At 53.9% G+C, this 20,383-nt stretch overlaps 1 protein-coding gene across 8 annotated transcripts in view; it reads left to right on the top strand.

Moving 5' to 3' along the window:
- Window positions 1–20,361, top strand: part of RUSC2 (RUN and SH3 domain containing 2) — a 63,809-nt gene extending 43,448 nt beyond the window's left edge. For 6 of the 8 annotated variants that reach the window (XM_009288210.2, XM_009288209.2, XM_009288211.2 and 3 more), the window contains 11 exons: window positions 2,909–4,990; window positions 7,396–8,184; window positions 8,710–8,910; window positions 10,167–10,310; window positions 11,394–11,470; window positions 13,513–13,687; window positions 14,637–14,742; window positions 15,770–15,816; window positions 17,339–18,317; window positions 18,997–19,170; window positions 19,496–20,361. In XM_009288210.2, the coding sequence (XP_009286485.1) occupies window positions 3,016–4,990; window positions 7,396–8,184; window positions 8,710–8,910; window positions 10,167–10,310; window positions 11,394–11,470; window positions 13,513–13,687; window positions 14,637–14,742; window positions 15,770–15,816; window positions 17,339–18,317; window positions 18,997–19,170; window positions 19,496–19,676 (4,848 nt within the window). In that variant the 5' untranslated portion in view covers window positions 2,909–3,015 and the 3' untranslated portion in view covers window positions 19,677–20,361. The remainder of the gene's footprint in view (window positions 1–2,908; window positions 4,991–7,395; window positions 8,185–8,709; window positions 8,911–10,166; window positions 10,311–11,393; window positions 11,471–13,512; window positions 13,688–14,636; window positions 14,743–15,769; window positions 15,817–17,338; window positions 18,318–18,996; window positions 19,171–19,495) is intronic. The other 2 variants (XM_009288212.2, XM_009288213.2) reach the window with 2 other exon arrangements.
- Window positions 20,362–20,383: the final 22 nt, after the last annotated feature.

The raw sequence follows: 20,383 nt of genomic DNA, 5'->3' as shown, positions 1-20,383 counted from the left end.
CCCTTCGGCCAGTTTGGGTCAGCTGTCCTGGCTGTGCCCCCTCCCAGCTTCTTGTGCACCTCCTCGCTGGCAGAGTATGGGAAGCTGAAAATTCCTTGACTTCGTATAAACACTGCTTAGCAACAACTAAAACATCAGTGTGTTATCACATTATTCTCATACTAAATCCAAAACACAGCACTGTGCCAGCTACTAGGAAGAAAATTAACTCTGTCCCAGCTGAAACCAAGACAGGTGTGAGGGCTTTACAAAGAGCTGATCAAAGCCAGCAGAATCTGAAACTGCTCTGCTTGCTGGTTTATGCTCCAGTGTCAATCCCAGCCTACCAGACCCTGAATAGAAGAGGGAGGATCCTTCTACAGTCTTCCAGAATCCGGGAGGGAGAGCCAAGGGATGATATGGCCGGGGAGGATGCTCTGGTGTTGGAAGCTGAATAATCCCTGCACTGGCAGTGCCACTGCCAACCTCCCTGCCTGAAGGGAGAGAGGGGTATCTAGGGCACAAAAAAGTCATGCATATCCCTAGGGAAGCTGTCAGAATGGCTCCCGGCAGGAGCTGGCTGCGTGCTGCCTGTGGTATTGGACCTCAGAGCCTTGTGCTGGAAGCAGGCTGTGGGTGCAGGCAGAGTGGGCATCCGTCTGCTGCAGCATCTGTGACAGCCAATGAATCACAGTCCACCCAGGGAGCCTGTGCTGCCACTGAAACCAAATAGCTGGGCAGAGTTGCATGTTGCAGCCAGGGCTCCAGAGAGACAGCTGGGAAATGGCTGTGTGTCAGCTCTCTTGACATTTTGCTGTCAAATGTCAAAGTGTGCCTGTGCAAGCCTTGTCCTCCCACAGCAGCATCTGCACGAACATAAAGTGTGTGTTGTTCAGCAAGGCTTGTCAGCAGATAGGTGCTGGTGCTGGGAGCTGGCTCCAAGCAGCCATTTCCCAGAGGCAGCGGAGACCCAGTGCTTCAGCAGTGAAGTGTGCTGTCATCATGGTCTGTATCCTCAAAATGATGCTTTTCAAGTGGTTGCATTGTGGCAATACTCAAAATATAACAAGGCCTTATGGGGAGACATGATCTAAGTGTTAAAATCAGCTACAAAGGCAGTAACAAGGGCAGATAGCCACTGGGGGACCAGCTTTTTCCCCATAGTGCTGAGGGGGGGAGACAGGATAAATAGGGGCTCCTGCTGCTACATGTACCGTCAGTGGTGTGCAAGGTCAAAAATGGGGCATGAATACTGCCCCAACTGTTGAAGAGCACTTTCAGGGTGTGCGTGTGCTAGGCACAGACTCGGGAGTTACTGTGCTGTTACCCACGGTGGTTCTTGAACAATGTGATCTTGGGAATCCCTGATGTAAAAGATCTTGTCCCAGGAAACAGGCTGAGGACAGACTCATTTCTTTCAGTGGCTGTGGGAAAGCAGCCAAAGGCTTGTAAGACAGAGGAGTCACTGAAAGGGGAGTGAAGGGTGATACAGGCATTAGGGAGACTATAGGTGGGGGGGAGTTTCGGGTCCCACGATAGTCCAGCTGGATGTGGTCTAAGTGGTCCAGGTGACCTCTCTACTTCAGAGCCTAATCCTGGCTGAAACATCCCAGCAGAAGCAGACATGAGGCACAGACGTGAGTGTGCCCCTCACGTAGGTCTCATGATGATCTCCGGTAGAGTCTACCAGAAGGCTTGTCTGTTCTCTAACACTGCTGTTAGCATTAACTTTTACATCATTGGGTGTTTACTGTAAACACTAGGTCCATTTCCATCTTTGTATTTTTTTTCCTGCCAGCATCATCCTGTGTCTGTGAGAAGCACTACTATGCGTGGGATGAAAGTACTTCTTTTGATCATTTTTTTTAGCATCTTTTAATTGCTATTCTTGTGCCGTGAAGCTGAAAGAACTGAAGTTCCTGATCTTCCTGTGGAGCTGTCTCATTGCTTACACTATTGTTCTAACCTCACTTATCCCACATTTCTCGATTTCCCTCCTGGGCTCCCATGTGCCTTTGCAGCTCTGCTCCAAATTCTTTATTGTCCCGTAGTCACAAATGCTGGGGTAAGGTAGGCAAAGACAGATACTGTGAATGCTACTTTCTGGAGTCAGAAGGTCAGTGGTGGCAGCAGACCCGGGGTCCTGGAGTCCAGAGCAGGATCACAGTATGTGGTGCTGTGAGCACTGAGGGTGCCTGGATGAGATATGGGACATGGATTGCTGACCAAGGATGTTTGGGCCAGGGTTATCAGAACAAGTGAAGGATCTATGAGAGCACTAGGTCCTGGCACCATTAAAAGAGCTCAGGACCTAGTGGGGGTGCCTGGATTTTGGAGAAGAACCATTGTTGCTGCTTTCCTGTTCCAGTCTGTTCCCGCTTTCCAGTCTCAGCCTGGACTTGTGTCTCTCTAACGTTGCAAGGTCTGGCAGTGCTGTTCAGCGTTTAGTTCTTAAGGGACAGTTCAAGGTACCTAAAGTTCAAGGCAAAGGTATTGAATCCAGTGCAAGAAGATGGACTGCTCTCATCAGAGTGCAGCAATTCATTTCAGACCCTGTGCTGCCTGCATGTTTTTCTGTGAGCGTGCAGTGCCATCCACAGTGAGGTCTTCATTTGGCGCAAAGCCTGTGCAGCCCTTTGGCTACTTGAGTGAAATCAGTAGCTCACTTTAGATAAGTTTGAGAGGGGTCAGTTGGAAGCACAAGTGTTGTCTCAGGAGTCCGCAGGGAGGGGGACATGTTTGTCTTACATTGTGATGCTTTCCCTGAAGAAAGGCAGCTCAGGACCTTGTGCTTGGGACCTTGTGCTGACAAGGACCAGTCTGTTTGGTCCTTGTCAGCACATGAAGTCTTCAGTCAAACCAAGGATGCTTTAAATAGTCACTGCCTTTCCTGAGAGGTGACTTCCTTTGTGTTTTTGTCTCTCTCTAGGTATTTGAACTCCCCCATGAGAAGTGTCCTCCTTGCCTCTCACGTGCAGCCCTACCTGTCCATGGGTAGCACCGACTTAACTGATGTCCTGAAGAGCATTCCTCACCATGGATAGTCCACCCAAACTGACTGGTGAGACGCTGATTGTCCATCACATTCCCCTGGTGCATTGCCAGGTCCCTGATAGACAGTGCTGCTCCGTGAGCAAAAGGACCAACCCCTTCTGCCAGCCAGAGCTCAGCATTACACGGACCTCTGCCCTTCCAGACAGAGACCTTTCACAGACTGACTCCTTGGTGTACAGCAGCTTTCTCCAGACCTCCGAAACCTCAGCAGAGGCCTCAGATAACAAAGAAGGCAAAGCGAGGGATTTGATTGTCCCTAGTGTCAGTAAGCGACACAACCCTTTCCTGCTGAGTGAGGGTGAAGACCTCAGCATCTTTGGGGATGACTTGGGTCAAAAATCTTTTCACCTTCACAACTCACTTGTGGCTGGCAAACCTCCCTTTCATCTGCATGAGCTGGCCTTGCCCCCTTTCCACCTCCACGACTCCAACCACATTGTGAAATCCTGGAACATGGCCAGCCGGTCCGGTGTGGTAGATGGGCAAGAGGACAAAATCAGCAGTGACGATGTCCAGAAGAGGAACAATGCAAACCGGTGCCACCAGGCCTCAGAACGCATGGAGCTGGATGAATGCAGTTGCCATCGCGGCAGCTCCTCCAGCTTCTCCTTTGATGGTGGTGACCAGGAGTGGAACCAGAACACGGGTGAATCACTGAGGAATCAGGATGCCCTACACAGCCGGACGTGCAGCTGTTCCAGCTCGGAGCTCCAGCACTGTCGCTGCTACAGTTCATCAAGTCAGTCTGAAGTGATTGACCAACAGATGGGCTATATCAGTGACTCCTCCTGCAACAGCTCCGATGGGGTGCTGGTGAACTTCAGTGCTCTCTACAACAAAATGAATGGCCATTCCCGATCTAACCTGAATTCAGCCAACCTGTCCTGTGACTCTTCCTTCTGCAGCCACTCAGACACAGGAGCTTTTTACCTGGATTTGCATTCATCACCCACAGAATCCAAGATGTCTTGCGAGTCACATCACCCAGAGACTTCAGGGAAGGTGTGTGGGTGTCAACACTCCTCCTCCTCACCTGTCCTTGATGCTAACTGCAACTCCTACCACCTCCACTGTGAGCCTTGCGCTTCGGAGAGCTCAGACCTCACTGCCTGCTTCCAGAGCCAAGCACGGCTCGTTGTGGCTACTCAGAATTATTATAAGTTAGTCACGTGTGACTTGTCTTCCCAGTCATCCCCCAGCCCAGTAGGATCTTCCATAACTAGCTGCTCGGAAGACCATACCAAAGGTAGCCCAGCCCAGCCCACTGAATACTATCTTTTTAGAAGGCCTGACCTGAGACAAGAAGAAGGCAACGTGGAGTGCAGTGAAGAGGAGGCAAAGGGAGAAGCCACCCAGAACACGATTGAGGGTCAGGTCTATGTGAATGTGTCACCACCTAACCTCAATACAAGCCGGCAGCGCTCCAGGAGCTATGATCAGAACCTGGACAGGAGTCCCAGCAGCAGGCTGGGCTCCTTGGAGCGCATGGTGAGCTGTCCGGTCAAGCTGAGTGAAAGTCCAGCAATACCCATCCAGAGTTCCCCCCCAAAGCGAGTGACATCTTTTGCTGAACTGGCTAAAGGCAGGAAAAAGAACAGCACCTCCCCACCACTCCGGTCCAGTGGTGATTCCTCCTTGGAGTTCTCCCCTATCCCCGAGACACAGCGGGATTGCCCAGCCTTCCTTGAAGAAAGAGCTCGCCGCAGCCAGAGTCTTCCACCCATGCCCTTCGTGCATGGCCTGAACCAGAGCTGCGAGGGCTTCTGTTTAAATCATGCTTTTGGGGACAGCCAGGCTTTGTGTTCCACCAAAGACTCGGTCTCCAGTGAGAAGGTCCCCAGTGGGCATGGGGCAGGTGAGCAAGCCTCTCTCTCCCTGCTGATGGAGGCAGATGCCAGCTTCTCAGGTGGCTCTGCCAGTGGCCACGGACAAAGAGATGTTAGAGCCCGAGCAGACGGTAAGGAGCCAAACTAGGCAGAATGGAGAAGTAAAAGGAAAAGCTGCTTTTTGGGAACATGAGGGGAGCAGCAGAGGAACCGGCATGGTGATGGGAGACCAGTGCCTGTGCGGTTTGTTTCCTGGTCTACCACTCCCTGGGACAAAGCCCTGCTGTGCTTATTTCAGACCCAGATCAGTGCCAGTGTCTTGTCCTTGTATTTCTAAAGCCTGTTGAGGTTTTGTGCAAACCTCTCATATCATGTAAGGGAGGACACGGCATTAGCACTTAGGGTCTGTGCAACTTGGAGGATTGACTCCCTTTCAGGGCGTTGTACTCCCCCAGTCCATGAGAATCACCTGCTTTTAGCTCCTAAGACAGAGACGTGAAGATGCTCAGCAGAGTCGTGTTCCCAGCTGACAAAGGGAAAGGAACCACTGAGGAGTTTTTAGCCTTTCTTCTTTGAAGCCACATGGGGCAGAGGTGGAGAGGGAGGAGGCATAGTCAACAGTCTCCTCTCAATGCAGGGTCAGGGTGCTCACACAGTCTCTGCTGGGACTTACAGCATGAGTCCTGCAGAGATTAGAGGAGCGGCGTGTCTCTGCTGGAATATCCTGGCCATGTCCTCCACACTGCATTGGATTGCAGCAGAGGTTCCTCTGGAGGGTAATTGTCCCAGCTCCCTCTGCAGGAAAGCCTGTAATACATGAGTTGCTTTCCGCCTTGATATTGCCGTTACCTGTCCTGGTGAGGAAGCTGTGTGGCAGCCCCATCTCCAGCATGGCAGGAGACCTAGGCTCTGCCCTAGACAGTTCTTGTACCTGCTTCACAGGTAAGAGCCTGTCTAAAATGGGGCTCTGACCAGGCTGCTGTGGTAGATAGCCCTTAACACGCCAAGGACCAGACTGTCTCCATTTAATGCCCTGAAGATTTCTGGCAGGAGATAGGAAGAACATGTCACTCGTTGCTGTGGCAGGTGTGGGAGAGATTTTGGCCTTTGGAGCAAAGGTTTTTTTGTGTATTGTCCTGTTTGTTTATTGAGCCTTGAAGGTGCACTTGGTGTGGGATGGCAGGGAAGGCAGACCTCTGCTGGGAGGAGGCAGCATTGGAGCAGCCCTCCAAGAGCTGCTCGGGGAGGAGGGGTCAGACAGGAGCTCTCAGGACAATAGGTCCCAGCAGTTCCTGCACCCCCTGCTGTGGTCCCTTCCTCTGCAATGTGACAGCAAGGCAGGCATTAGCGCTGTGCGGAAAGCACTTGACTGTGGCTGGAGATAGAGGCAGAGCTGCCTCGCACCAGCTGAGAGCAGCATGCAAACCTAGAGGGTCTGAGAAGGGACTAGAGGGAAAGCAAGCCCTGCTAAAGGCTAGCTATAGGGAGAGAAGAGGCCTGGAACACCTCGCAGGCAGCAGGTAACACCAGGGCTCTGCTTGGGATGGGTCCTTTGTCCCAGGATTTGCTGTGGGCTGGAGGAGTCAGGGGGAGACAAGGCAGAAGGTGCCACGCTGCGCTGCGCTGCGGCGTGGCTGGTGATCAGGGATCCCAGTCAGCCCCGAGTGTGCACCCAGTGCTGTGTGTGTTGTACACTGTGTGCACAGCGTGTCACGCTTCAGCTGTGTCCCTCGGGATATTGTGGCCCCACTAGGAGCTGCAGGCACGCATAGGAGATCAGCCCAGCACACTCCCTTAGGGCATCCCTGTCTGTCATTTGATGGAGCAGACCTGCCTTTTCCAGGGTTGGAAGCTCTCCTAATTGTGCTGTGGTCCTGATTTGGTTGGGAATGTCCTGCTTGGATCTGGTACAGGCAGGAGGAAGAAGGAAGCTGCGTGCTCAGGGGGGGAACAGTTACAGGAGAAAGAGGAGGGAGGGAGAAGGGGGAGCAAGCAGCCTTTCCAGCAGCACTGAGTGTGATGTGGGATGCAGAGCTGCAGTGCTATTCCTTCTAATGCTTGTGCTCAGCAGGGTGAGTTCTCAGCACATGTGGGAGGGGACAGTCCTTCAGGATAAGAAATCTTGCTGTACCACAGTGCACTGGGCCATGTCTTTGTGGTACTGCCTCGGGTGGAGGCAGGTCAAGGGCAGGTGCTTGGGGCCATGACTTGTGCTGTCCTCGGTGCAAGGGATGGGGAAGAGATGGGAAGCTGGTGACCCTACCAGGAGAGAGAAGCTCCCAGTGCAGTGCCCTACACATCCAGACAGCTGTCAACAGCTGGAAACTCTGCATTTGGGGCCACGTCTTTACCCTGCTAGCTCATGATGTGTGTAACTGGTTCAGACTTGAACCACTCTGCGTGTGTCACTGGCCTCTAGCTCATCCTCTTCCTCCCACAGCTGAGAGCACATTCCCTTTTGTCTGCGATCTGCCAGGCTGATGATGACTGTCCCTCTGCCCATTCTCACGCTCTGTCCCCCTTTCTCTCCCCGAAGGTGGTGGCACAGACAGCAAGCCTGTGGTACGCTACAGCAAGGACCAGCGTCCCACAACTCTGCCCATCCAGCCCTTTGTTTTCCAGCACCATTTCAGCAAACCATCCAAGGCCCGTGCTCTGCACAGCCATTTTGCCTCCAGCCTTTCCCAACTCTACAGCTTGTCCAGCAACCGGCCTGCCAGCCAGCAGATCTCCTCCAATTCCCAGTCCTCAGCCTCGGCCACCTCGGCAGAGCAGTTGGCGGGGGTGGGGAGCCAAGCCCACAGCACACTCCTGACCCAGCGCTCAGTGGATGGAGCTGCCTCCCGCAATGATGGCTGCATTAAGAAGCCTGCCCCTGAGACAACCCGGCCATCCCCTCTGGGGAGTTACTCTCCTGTGCGATGCAACGTGCCTTTCTTTCAAAGCGTGGACTCCTCTTCCTCGCCCACAAAGGAGAGGGCTGGAGAGAGCCAGCCCCCCAGGAGCAGGTCCTGCCCCATCTCCGCCAGCCTGCTTTCCACGAGGTCTTCCCCTGCTGTCAGTGCCATGCAGCCCTCCCAAGCCACCAAAGCTGATGCCCTGAGGCAAAAGGAGAACCCCAAGCCAGTTCCCAAGAAGGAGGCACCACTGGAGCCAAGCCCACTGCTCTCCGAGTACCGACTCCGCAGTGGGTCCCTCCCACCCCTCTCGGTGGGCAGTGTGCCCGTGAGCAGAGTGGGGGGCCGTGCAGATCCCCACTGGAGAAGTGGCAGTGAGACCAGCAGCTCTGGTCCCCTGAGCAGCATGGGCATACGGCCCCTCAATGGTAGGTACCCATCCGTCAGGACGTGCTAGTCTGGAACATCTCAGCTCCCTATGACTATGGCTGCTCCCTATAGTACCACCCTCTTATAGCCACAGCCTGGGGCAAAATTGCATCTGGGTGCTGCAGCACCCAGCGGCCCCTATCATCACTCTGCCTGCAAAAGAAAGTCCTACACTAAGAGCATGACCCTCCAGTCCCAACTCCTACACTGTCTCCGGAGAGGGCAGCGTGGGGCTGCTGATCTTACAGCACCCCACACCAGGTGCTTGCACCCCAAACCTGCTCCCTCTATGCCTGCAGCCACGAGGCCACCCAGGCTCCCGCCCTGCTCTGCCAGGCTGTGGCCTCCGCCTCCCTCCATGTATGTGTGCTAACGTCCTGAAACGCTGCTGGACTTTTAACTAATGTGCCGTCTCTCTTTCTCTGTCCTTCCTCTTTCTCATCTTCTCTCTCCCCGTTTCCCCTCCATATCCTCCCATCTGCTCGTGTCCTCCCGTCTGGTGCTCACTGCCTGTGGCGTCCTAGCGAACCACCTCTCCCCCCAAGCGCTGAAGTGGCGGGAGTACAGGCGGAGGAACCCCCTGGGTCTGGACCGCGTTTCAGGGCTGCCCGGCTTAGCAGGCAGCCTAGACAGGAGGCAGCAAGAGCCTCGGCTGAACCGGGGGAACCCCATCTTTGAGCTCCCTGGCACTCTCAACAGCAGCCATTTCCACTGCAAGCTGAACGGTGCGCACCACCTTTCTGCTGGGGGTGGGTCTTGGGAGGTGACCTTGGGGCTCAGGTTCAGTATCCCTTGAGGCTCAGGTTCAATATCCTTTGGGGATTGGGTTCAGCCTGGCCTCACCACTGCTCTGCCTGCTCTGAGAAGGAGGGATGATGCATCTGCTCGCAGTGGGGCTGAGGGGTACAAGGGGAAGATGAAAATTGCTTCACTGATGGGTGCAATCTGTGTGGAGCCTCCCTTCTCTACAAGCTGAGAGCAGTCCAGGTCGGGGCTGGATTGAAGGGGAAAGTGAAAGGCCCAAGAGCCTGCTCAGACCTCAGCAAGTGCTCCTGGACTGACCAGCTTGTCATTCGTGTCTCGTTCGGGAGTTGTAGCCCTTGGAAGATCTCGTGTCTGTGCCCCACGGTGTCTGCCCATCTGCCCCAACCCCAGCAGCATGCTAGGTGCTGGGCTGTAGCTCTCATGGTGCAGCTGGCAACACTGTAGGGCTCCATGGGGCTCTGTCTTCTCCATGCGCTGCCCTTAAGGTCTTCCCCATCCTGCAAAACCTGTGCAGGAAGGGCTGAGAGGGGCAGGCTGGTTTTGGCTGAACCTTTGAGAGTCCTCTGGGAGGAGCAGAGGGGTCTGTCTGTGGGAGCGAGAGCATTCTTGAGGCCAGCCCCAAGTCATGGAGGGAATTCCCCAAAGCTCTACACCTCGCTCTGCCAACCCAGTTTCTCCATACCTCCTTCATGGGAAGATGCCTAGTGTAACAGAGCTGGGGAATCAACCAGATGGAAATCGAGCACATGAGAGAGCTCCTGCAGAAGTCACCCCTTCAAAATAGAGACCATTCCTGGGGACAGGCATGTAGTTTGTTGCCTGTGCATGCCTGTGTGTGACAAGCAGGAATTCTCTCTGTGCTCTGCTTTTGACCCCCCCCTTGCTGGGGCTATCTGCACAGCTGCCCTGAGAGTCTGGTGCAGAGAGGTTTTCCTTAGCACCAACCCATGAGCGTGAACCTCCCACAGCATCTTCCAGTGCCCATGGGCCCCCAGTCAAGCTGGAGCTAGATGTTGGGTTGACTGTGGGGTTGAACTGTACAGGCTCACATTGCAAATCATTGCTGGGAGAGTAACAAGCCTGTAGCATTGCTGTCCCAGTCTTGGTGTGAAGATTCCTGCTGGTGCACGTTGCATCTGGGAAAAGCAAACAATGTGGGATAGGCTTTTGTATAAGGGCTTGGGGCTGATCCTTCTCCCCCGTCTTGGCCCTGCAGGACAGTCTATGAGGCAACTCCAGCTTACCTACACTGACTTCTTCCCTGACTACTTCTCACTAGCAGAGAAACCCCCCGCTGAGTTCTGCCTCTCCCCAGATGGCAACACAGAGTCCATCTCCATCGACTTGCTGCAGAAGAAGGGTGAGTCCATGCATCTCTCGTGGATGAGAGTATGGCGTCACACAGCATAAGGTGAACAGTGCTTCTCTCTGTCTCATGTCATCTCTGTAGACATAATGGTTTCTTTCCCTGCCCTTCTCTACTGTAGCATCATAACTACGTGTCCCCCTGGACTGATGGCTGTTTCCATGGCAGGTTCTTGTGTTCTCTGCACCATGCAATGTGCCACGGAGTATGTTTGAGCTGTTTGTTCCAGGAAGTATGATTAGAAAGGATCTTAGTGTCCACAAGAAAGGGCAGGGAGTGCAGGCAGGCACAGGAGTATGACCCTAAGGCAGGATATGCTGCCACCCCTGTCTCAGTATACAAGGGCAGACCTGTGAATCCATTTCATGTTGCAGATGTGCTAGCCTGAGATTTTGTAATTTAGGTAAAAGGCCTGTTGGGTCCTACATGGTAAAGTGTTTATGTAAAAGGGTGGGAGAAAGGATTCCAAAGCAGGACAAGATATGGCTGTGATGAGATCGATGCTAGAGGCAGGCTTCAGGACTGGGTTGTTGACAGCTGCCTCGGTATCATGTCAGAGGCAAGGGATGTGAGAAAGGTTCCCATGCCTTTGCCAGCTATGTGTTGGTGATTACCAGATGGCAGCCTTCCCCTCTATGCCACTTCTCTTCTTGCATCATACTGATAAATATGTCAGATTACCCACCACTGGCTTGTTACTGAAGGTCATTACATAGCTTGCCAAATGCATGGCTTTTGCCCTGCCGCCCTGTAGGATCAAAGCAGCAAAACACTCCTTGCCTCAGGCTCCATCTCTGCTCCCTCGAGGGATGGTGCGTGGAGGTGATGTTCCATGTCCCTTGGGAACATTGACAGGGTGTCTTATGCTTCAGCCACTTCTAAAGGTTGTCCTACTGTCAGGCTGATACATGAGTGTTGGAACCAGCAGGGACAGATTTGGTGAGGAGTTAGGGAGGACTCTGCATGTTTTTGGCAGAAAGGACACACGCGCTGACATAGGCTTCTTCATGAAGTGTTTGGTCAGGGTCTGTCCTAGAAGTCCCTCAGGCAGCTCTCTGACTCATTCTTTCCCTCTAGGTCTGGTGAAGGCAATCAACACTGCTGTTGACCTGATTGTGGCTCACTTTGGAACCAGCAGGGATCCAGGGGTGAAGGTATGTCTTGCTTTCAGTATGGCTTCTCAACATCATGCGTGACATGGAGAGGATGGAGAAAGATTGCCTCTTCATTCTCTTCTAGTCAAAAACTACAGGGTATCCAATGAAGGTAGTAGTACCAAGAACAAACCAAAGGTGATGGTATGCCATGCAGCAGATAGTAAATCTGTGACAATTCTTGCTGCGTAATGCTGAGGGTGCTAAAAGAGTACGTGGATTTAAGGGAAGATCAGAAAAACACAGGGAAGGGAAATTCATTGAGGTCTACTAAACACATCGGAATAATGTCCAGCTTAGGTAGACTCTGAGCTGAAAGTAGTTGCTGGCTGCGAGAGTATTAAGGGCAAGTATTATATATGTTTGCTCTGGTTTGACTCTTTCTGGTGTACTTACTCATGGCTCTTTATAAGAGAGAATACCTGGCCAGCTGGCCTTCTGGTCTGATGCAGTACACCAGCTCTTTTTTCTCATACAGTGGAGAGTTGTGCCTCCCTTCTCCACACGCCCTGTGATTCTCTTCTGGCACTGGTGCCGGGACACAGTGCAGTGTCCCCAGTCCCTCGATGTGTCACAGGGCTCCATAATGATAAAAAAGTGCATCAGTCATTGCCCATCTGGGGCAGGTGGGCTTCTCCTATAGCCCTTGCCACAAACCCACTAGCTTCAGAGTGCATCTAGGTTGGCCATGGGGCTGGCTGTCCTTGGCCTGTGCTCCCCTCATCTCCCACTTCTGGAATAATGGAGAAGCAGAGCAATCTTGTTTCTGTTTGTACCAGCCAGCGTGTGCAGTCCTGTGACACTCAGCATGTTTGTGGTGCCTCCTCTCAAAGCTGAATGCTCTGCTTCAGTCAGGGGACTTTGGGGCAGCAATGTGACACTATTTGGACGTGACAACTGCCCTGGAGTGCCATCCCCAAGGAGAAACCTGACTGGGACAGATTCCAAGCCCATTCAATCTTATCTCAGATCCCGGAGTAATTTGCCCCTAATTACAATCGTTGCTGATGCAGAGATTGCTGTGCAGCATAACCGGAGCTGTTGGGATTCCCACAGCTTTTTAAGACTTCACTGTGAATTTCTTATTCTTGCAATGTTGGTTTGGGGAATAATAGCAACATTCCCCCATTACTTTACTTGCCAGAGAGTGCTGTGGTTTTGACCTGGGGTTTCATTATACATCAGTGTGCCATGGGCTGAGCATTCACCTGTCAAAAGGCATCACCCATCCCTGATGCTCCCACGCTCAGTGGATCTGGGGGGATTATTCCTGACCCAGAAGTTCAGTCTCAGTTCAGGGCCTCTGTGGATCCGTGCCAGCTAGCCAGTATAATTCCAGCTCAGCTGGTAAAATCTGTGCCCTGAACACAACTGCCTGGGACCACCAACATGACGTGTAAGGCCTGGGGCTGACCCCTTTGGGTGGACCCCTCAGCAGCTCAAGGACTATATGCAGCAGAATATGTCCCTGCTCTGCTGATGCTGGGCTCTTACGTGCTTCCTCACTTCAACCTGAGCGCTGTCCATCCATTTTGCCCTCACCCTGTTTATTTATAGTAATCCCTAGGAATTATAGCTTGGCATGTCACTGAGTTAAGTGTTCCTTAACCCCTCGGTGCTGTTAGTTCCTATGTGGCTTGCTGCCTCCTGCTTCAAAAATAGCAACAAGAAAAGCTACAGCAGCAGAAAAATCCCCTACTCTTTTCTTCCTCCAGCAGGACAGCCTTGTTATACCTGTAGGGAGAACAAGGTATCCCTTCTAACCAGGATATCCTTTTCCCCAGCTGGGTTTTTCTCTTCTTAAGCTGTTGCCTGATCCCAGCCTGGGGCAGACCTTGCAGGGAGCAACCCATAACTGGTGTATGAGGCAGCAGGGGTGAAAGGGAAGAGCCTGCCTGTTCAAGAAGCTGCTGAGCATCATCATAGCCTGGATATTGCCTGCTGGGCGTCTGTAGTAGGCAAGTGAGGCTGGACTGTTCACATGCATCTGTACCTTGTAGAGCAGTTACCAACCCCTCTCCCTGTTGCCTGTTCTCCCTTAGGCCAAACTTGGGAACAGCTCCGTGAGCCCCAACGTGGGGCATCTCATCCTGAAATACCTGTGCCCTGCTGTCCGGGACGTTCTGAGTGACGGGCTCAAGGCTTACGTCCTGGACATGATCATTGGCCAGAGGAGGAACATCCCCTGGAGCGTGGTGGAGGCATCCACCCAGCTAGGTATGGAGGGTGTGCAGCGATGCTCATTGCTCTGCGGTGTCCCCGTGTTGTGGCTGGGAGGTGCTGTGGAAGGTTGACTGTAAGGGTGGGGATGCAGGATAATACCCGTCTCCCTGCATGGAACAGGATGTGCCTTGACCTTCTGTTGCAAGACAGGAGAGCCACTGTTCTATTCTGCCCAAATATTTGTTGTCATTTCCCCTGAAATTTCCAAATTCTCCTACAACAGGTCCTAGCAATGAAAAAAAGATAAAAACAAAAAGAATGCTCTTTTCCCCCCTCTAAGTTTCCAGGGTGTTTCTAGATCTTTGTCTTTAGCCCTGCACAGCTACTTTATAACGCAGAGCTGTGCTCTCTCCTGGTCTGTAAGAAAATTTGTGCACACAGCTCACTTGGCTCAAGCCTGCCCACAACACCTGCACCCTCTGCTACTACCAGTCTGCACCCTGGATCGTGGCAGTCACTACCATCCAGGAGAACTCCTTTCTGAGGTTACAGATGGCAGGGCCACACTGATTTCTGCGTCATGAAGGGCTTATATCCAGGGCTGGGAAGCTTCTAGCCTGTTTGTGGCAAATCTCCAGGTCTGGGGTTATCTCTGTGATTGCAGACACCCCAAATTATAACCACCCACCACAATATTCTGTTTACCTGACGATTTTGAGCCAAGGGCTGTGGTTGTCCTTGAAGTATGGGAGGCAGCTCCTTGCGGTATTGAAACTCTCCCAAAGTTTTGGACTGGCAGTCTGGGACAGACCACAACCCATCTCCCTTGTGGAGTCTAACTGTTGGGATGGAGTGAGCTCATCTTGGTGTTTGGTGGAGGGGCAATGCACATACAGGCATGGGCACCCAGCCAATGTCTGGTTTTGCCTTGATGCTCCTTCCTGTGGTGCCATTTTGGCTTTGCTGACCACGACTAATCTCAACATTTTGCTTCTCTCCATAGGCCCCTCTACCAAGTTGCTGCACAGCCTCTATAGCAAGATCAGCCAGTACACGGAGCTCACCAACCACACCATGAGGTTCAACGCATTCATCTTTGGCCTCCTCAAGTAAGCAGGCTCCCTGAGCTGGCTGCATGTCCAGGGCTGGCAGCAGGTGCTGGTCCTTGACTGCAGGCAGGCACAGTTGCCAATTAAAAGACTTAAGAAATCTGGGAAGCCTCTCCCCAGCTGTAGGTGAGGGAAGAAAGAAGCTGTGAGCCTCAGGGAACTCCAGAAGGATCAAAACCTACCCTGCCAGGCCAGGACTGAGAAGGGGTGGCTGTAGCCCACTGAAGAACATTGTCAGCTTGTTTTAGCCCCAAAATATTAGATGGGAAGAGTCTGTCTGTCAGGATTCATACAGGGTTAGACATAACATATGCATAAATTACTCCTGGAAATCCCTGTTTAAATCACTGCTTCCTGGAGCTGCAGTGAATCCCAGTGCATGAGGTTCTGAAGGAGAAATCGCCCTGGTCCACGACTCAAGGCTGGCCCTTCCAGGTTGGATAAGGAGTGTGCAGACTATACTCAGTGTTAAACAGAAGAAGGCAGCAATGTCTCTTTGCTGGTCAGCAAGAGCTCTGGCAGTGGCAAGAGAGTCCCCAAGATCTTCAAACATTGGGGGACTCCTACAAGCAGGAGCAAGCTCTGCCCTGCTCTCTGCACCCATGGTGGCCCAGGTCTCCCCTGCTGGCCCAGGATACCAGCATATTTTGGGCCAGGCCTGCAGCAATGGTCTTACGTTTGTAGATGATTTGCCTCTTCCACATGAGCCCTCCTCAGCAAAGCTCCTCTGCCAAGGACATAGGAGCTAAATGGTGAGGAAACTTGCTGGAAACATGGTTGTTAGGGGTTACGGTTGCACAATGCCTCATGTAAAGCAAACTGGATGGCTCTGTGGCAGGCTGGGTGGCTGTGGTCAGTGCATGCTGATGGGAGTGAGCCAGTGTCCTTTCACTAGGTCTTGAGGTTCATAGGTTCATGCTGTGTAAATGCCCTTTTCCAGCCACACTTCTTTCTGTAGAACAGCAAGTCTGAAGGGGGTGAAACGATTTTCACTCTTTCTTTCCTTGCTTGTTTTCCCTTCCTGCAGTATCCGGTCCTTGGAGTTCTGGTTCAACCACCTCTACAACCATGAAGGTAAGAGCCTGCGGGCTGTGGGCTGCAGTGGCGGCCAAATTCTGCACAATGTAGAGCACGGGAGGGACATGCGTTTCTCTTGTTGGTCTCTCAGCCTAGGCTACTCCCCTCTGCTCTGAGCTGAAGGACTAGACTGTACACAGTCCCAGTGTACCAGGGAAATCCCAGGTGGAAGTCAAAGCTCCATGCAGCTCCCTCCACCTGAGCCTGGCCAGCCATATCCTTCCCAGCTGCAGCTAGTACTCAAGGCTGTCACCTCCAATGCAGATCCCTCAGTCTACCCGCAGGAGACCAGATCTAACCCTCCCCAAATTTCTGTGTTCCCTGCCCAGTGCCTGAGAGCTTTATACGGCTGGAGATGTGCACACTTAGCTGAAACCCTTCAGGCATGGGAAATGGAAAGGAAAACCTGACAAACAAAAAGCAGATTTACTGGATGTATCTGTTTTTTTCAATCAGAAATGTTTCTAGAGTGTGCAGATAACCCAGCAGCACAACCAAGCTGCCTGATGCCTAGAAGCAGCATGACTAAGTGCTAATTGCACAGTGAGACAGACGCCCTCGACCGGCTGGATCCCCTGAGAGCGCTGCTGGCTCAGCCTGTTGCCCAGCCCAGGGTCCCATGCACTGCAAGAAGTCCAGCCCAGTATCTTCTGGCAGGTTTGGGGACTGACAGCAGACATTTCCCAGGTCTGCATGTGCAGTTAGCACGTCTCCCTGGTGCAGACAGGGGAGTAGGCTTGCCTTTGTACCGAGCAGTGTGACAAGAGAAAGCGTCCTGGTTTTCTGGAGCAGAAGAGGACCATCTGCTTCGAGCCATCATTAAGATCTGGAAGTGTGAGCAATAGCTAGGGCTGTTAGGATGATGAAGGCTAGGCAAAGGGGTTGGAGATACGGTGCAAGTCCTGTCTGTGGTGCAAGTTTGTTATCTTACTGGGACCAAACAGCCACAAATCCTGTTCCCAACTCTCTCCCTGGGAGTGAGACATGACAACAAAGCTGGTGGGGGGGCACTGTGGATGTGGCCAAATGAAGTGAAGGGTGCATGCTGCAGGTAGAAATGCTAGTCCATTCTCTGTTAGGATCCACAGTTCAGCCCAGCCAGGTCCCTGGAAAGACAGTATTCAGCTGTCCCCGACACCTCTTTCTGCAGGGGACTGGTACTGGCCAAATGTGCAGCTCCTTGTTCATCTCCGGGAGGTGGGGAAGAGAATTTTAACATGTGCCAACCCTTTGATGCTCTTTATTCGCACCCTACTCCCATGGTATTTTGTGGCAGAGGTCGTCCTAGTGGATAGTCTGACAGACAGGTCCTGGCTGCAGGCACGACTGGAAGCAGGACCTGGGCCAGTTTGCCCGGAGCATCTGGTGCTCCCTGACCCAGTGCTGAGCCTCACATTGCAGCCACAGCTGTGACCAAAAACCGGTGTCCAACTCCTTTCCCCCTAACTCCAGCAGCTTCTTGGGGGCTTGGCAAAGAAGGCAAGGGCCTATCCTCTAATTAATGTCTCTTGCCTTACAGATATCATCCTGGCACACTACCAGCCAGTGGGCTTCTTGTGCCTGTCTCACAGCGTGTGCCAGCCTCTTTTCGAGGAGCTCCTGCTCCTGCTCCAGCCTCTCTCCCTGCTGCCCTTCAACCTAGACCTCCTTTTCGAGCACCACCTGATGCAGATGGGGAAAGAGCAGCAGCAGCAGAAGGAGCTGCTGCGTGTGAAGCAGGACCTGCTGCTTTCTGCACACTCCACCCTGCAGCTGATGCGGACGCGGGGCAGCAGTGAGGATCCCGATGGCTGCAGCACCGCCCCTGAAGCATGCAAAGTGGGTGCCAGAGATGGTGACATCTCACCAGGCCACAGCCCCCAGCAAGCTGCAAGTGAGAGGGTCAAAGGGGTGGGGGCCTCCTGTGGAGATGGTGACAGGGAGGAAGAGCGGAGGAAGATGCGAGAGAGCACGTGGGAGGGGAGGAAGGACAAGCAGGCGGGCTGGTGGTACCAGCTCATGCAGAGCTCTCAGATATACATCGAGGGCTCAGCTGAAGGCTCAAAGTTCATCCACTATGAGAAGAAGAAGAAGGCTTTGAATACTGTGCCCAGGTTAGCAGAGACCCGCAAGGCACCACCCCCCCGCGAAGGGGTGGTGGAGGGTGCAGAGGCTTGCCCCATTGCTGAGGGCACCTTGGAGGAGAGGCCCAAGGTTGCCAGCAAGCCAAGTCCTCAAGCCGTGGAAGAGCCCTTGGAAAAGCCCCAGCAGGTACCGGTCAGTGAAGAGGTGAAGGAACGGAGCTGGCCCTTCTGGATGGGCAGCCCCCCAGATTCAGTGCTTACAGAGCTGAAGCGCAGCAAGGAGAAGGAGACTGGGACTCAGCAAAGAGTGGGAGCAGCAGCAGCAGCCCCCCAAGAGGAAAGCAGCACCAGTGCATCAGAGGGCAGCCAGCCCATCAAGTGGGGACACTTGTTTGGGTCCAGGAAGGTGCAAAAAGAGCCCAAGCAGCCTAACAGGTAAGGGCAGGGATGGTTTGGGCTGGGGAGGGCTGGTTAACCTGGGGTTGCAGCAGTGCAGGTGGAAGTCAGGCCAATAGCCGACCACTGGGCTACACTACGGTGGTACACCAGAAGCAGTGTGTGAACGAAGAAGTCTGTCACCCCTGCCTAGCCCTGCCAGCCTGCTGGCCTGCCTTAATTCCTCCCACACCACCATTCCTCTCTGCTCCTGCCCTTGCTCAATCCACCTCAGGGGCTTTCCTCTTCCGCCTGAGTTCTACCACTGCCTTGACTCCTAAGCCCCCTCTCCGGGGGAAGGGCCCCTGCTGCATGGCTCCCATCATCACCTCATCCCTCCCAAAAAAACATATTGAGAACAGAATATGGAGCCATCCCTGTTGTGCACAACAGGTGAGGAGGAGGCATGAAGTTGCCCCATGTAGCTGAGACCTCCCCGCACTGCCTCTCCATCTATACCCTTACTGCTTCTACAGCCACTGGAAATGTTCTTCCCAGTCTAGGCCGTGGTGTGTCTGGAGGATGCTGAGCCCTTCCCATCAGGGGGCAGCCTGGAGACCACAGTGCACTTTATGCACGGAGCCAGACATCTAAGGCATGACCTTGCCATGAGAGTGGCTGCTCCTTGCCCCCAGGTACAATTCCCTGCCACTTACCTGCTTCTATCTCCTTCTTGCAGGTTGCCCTCTGGCTGGCTGAGCTTGGACAAGTCCGTGTTCCAGCTGGTGGCCCAGACGGTCGGGGCAAGCATGTGGCGAGAAGCAGCCCATGAGCCGGAGCCCCCCCGGCCAGAGCCATCTGAAGTGCCCCCCGCGGCCCGGCCGGCCCGGGGGTTGTCTCCCCACCCTCCCTGGTGAGTGGCACCATGTGGCCATCCTGCAGGTGCTGGGACATGGTGGGCTGGGGTTGGCACACGGCTCTGGCTGTTGCAGTTCACCTGGCCCCCTTTGTACCTATGGACCATGAGATGGTTCGGGGCAGTGACGCAGTTTGTGCATCCATCCACCCCAACTCTGCAATCTGCAGGTGAGGGGCAGCTGGGGGCAGCTGGGAGCCTGGCTGGGTGGGGAGGCAGGGGGTGTTTTCCTTGCTCCTCTGTGCCCATGGTGGTCCCTGGGCTCCAGCGGGGTGAGTGTCCTGTGGCGAGCTAACCCTTCCTCCCCTCCCTCTGCCTGCAGTGAGGTGAAAGCTCTTTGCCATCACATTGCCACCGAGGCGGGACAGCTGAGCTTCAACAAGGGGGACATCCTGCAGGTCATCTCCAAGGTGGATGGTGACTGGCTACAGTGCAGCCTCGGCTCCGAGAAGGGACTGGTGCCCATCATGTACGTCACCCACCCAGAGGACGAGGACTATTGACATGGCTGGGAGGCCAAGTACAGTACCGTGGGCTGCTGAGGCTCCTCTGGGGAAGCCCACCCTGCCAGAGGAACAGACATAGCTTCTTGCTAGTTTCTTACCTTTCTTGCCATTACAGAATACAGTAACTGTAGGTGGTTCCTTCTTGCTCCTCCTCGTGCAGCTGCCAAAGGCCAACTCGGCCCTCGGGGTCTTCTGCGAGCTGCACCTCGTATTGCCAGGCATCGCCGTGCATGCAGCCACACCGGGGACTGCCTGAGCCCCCTCCACCCCACACCATCTCCAGCACCCGTAGGCCGTGGACTCGTACATAGCAGGAACCCAAGCAGTCCCTGCCAGGGCAGCGCTGCCCCACTGCCCGGCTCAGTTTCACACTGGAGGGTGCAGGATGCTGGCCGTCCCCTCCCCGGGGGTGGCAGTGCAGTCTGCAGCCTTCAGCATCCCTGGCATCATCAGCCTCAGGGCTGGGAGCACCGTGCATTGGCAAGGTCTCTGCAAGGCTGGTCTGATGGGTTGCATTGCGGTTTGATGCGGGGCTGCAAGGTAGGTTTCCCCATGCTGGAGCAGCCCTGTCCTAATGTGTTATGGTGGTGCCTGGTGGGTTGTACCCGGCCAGGTGGCCTGGCACTGCCACGCTGCAGGGCCGGGGCTGTGCCTGGCCACAGCCAGGGGAGGGACGGGGTAGTGGTGTCTGGCTGGGGCGGAGA

This window comes from Aptenodytes forsteri, unplaced genomic scaffold (assembly GCF_000699145.1).
Source record: "Aptenodytes forsteri isolate BGI_AS27 unplaced genomic scaffold, ASM69914v1 Scaffold201, whole genome shotgun sequence".
Classification (NCBI taxonomy): domain Eukaryota; kingdom Metazoa; phylum Chordata; class Aves; order Sphenisciformes; family Spheniscidae; genus Aptenodytes; species Aptenodytes forsteri.
The sequence above is the reverse complement of the archived record's forward strand: the minus strand, read 5'-3'. Positions and strand labels throughout refer to the sequence as shown.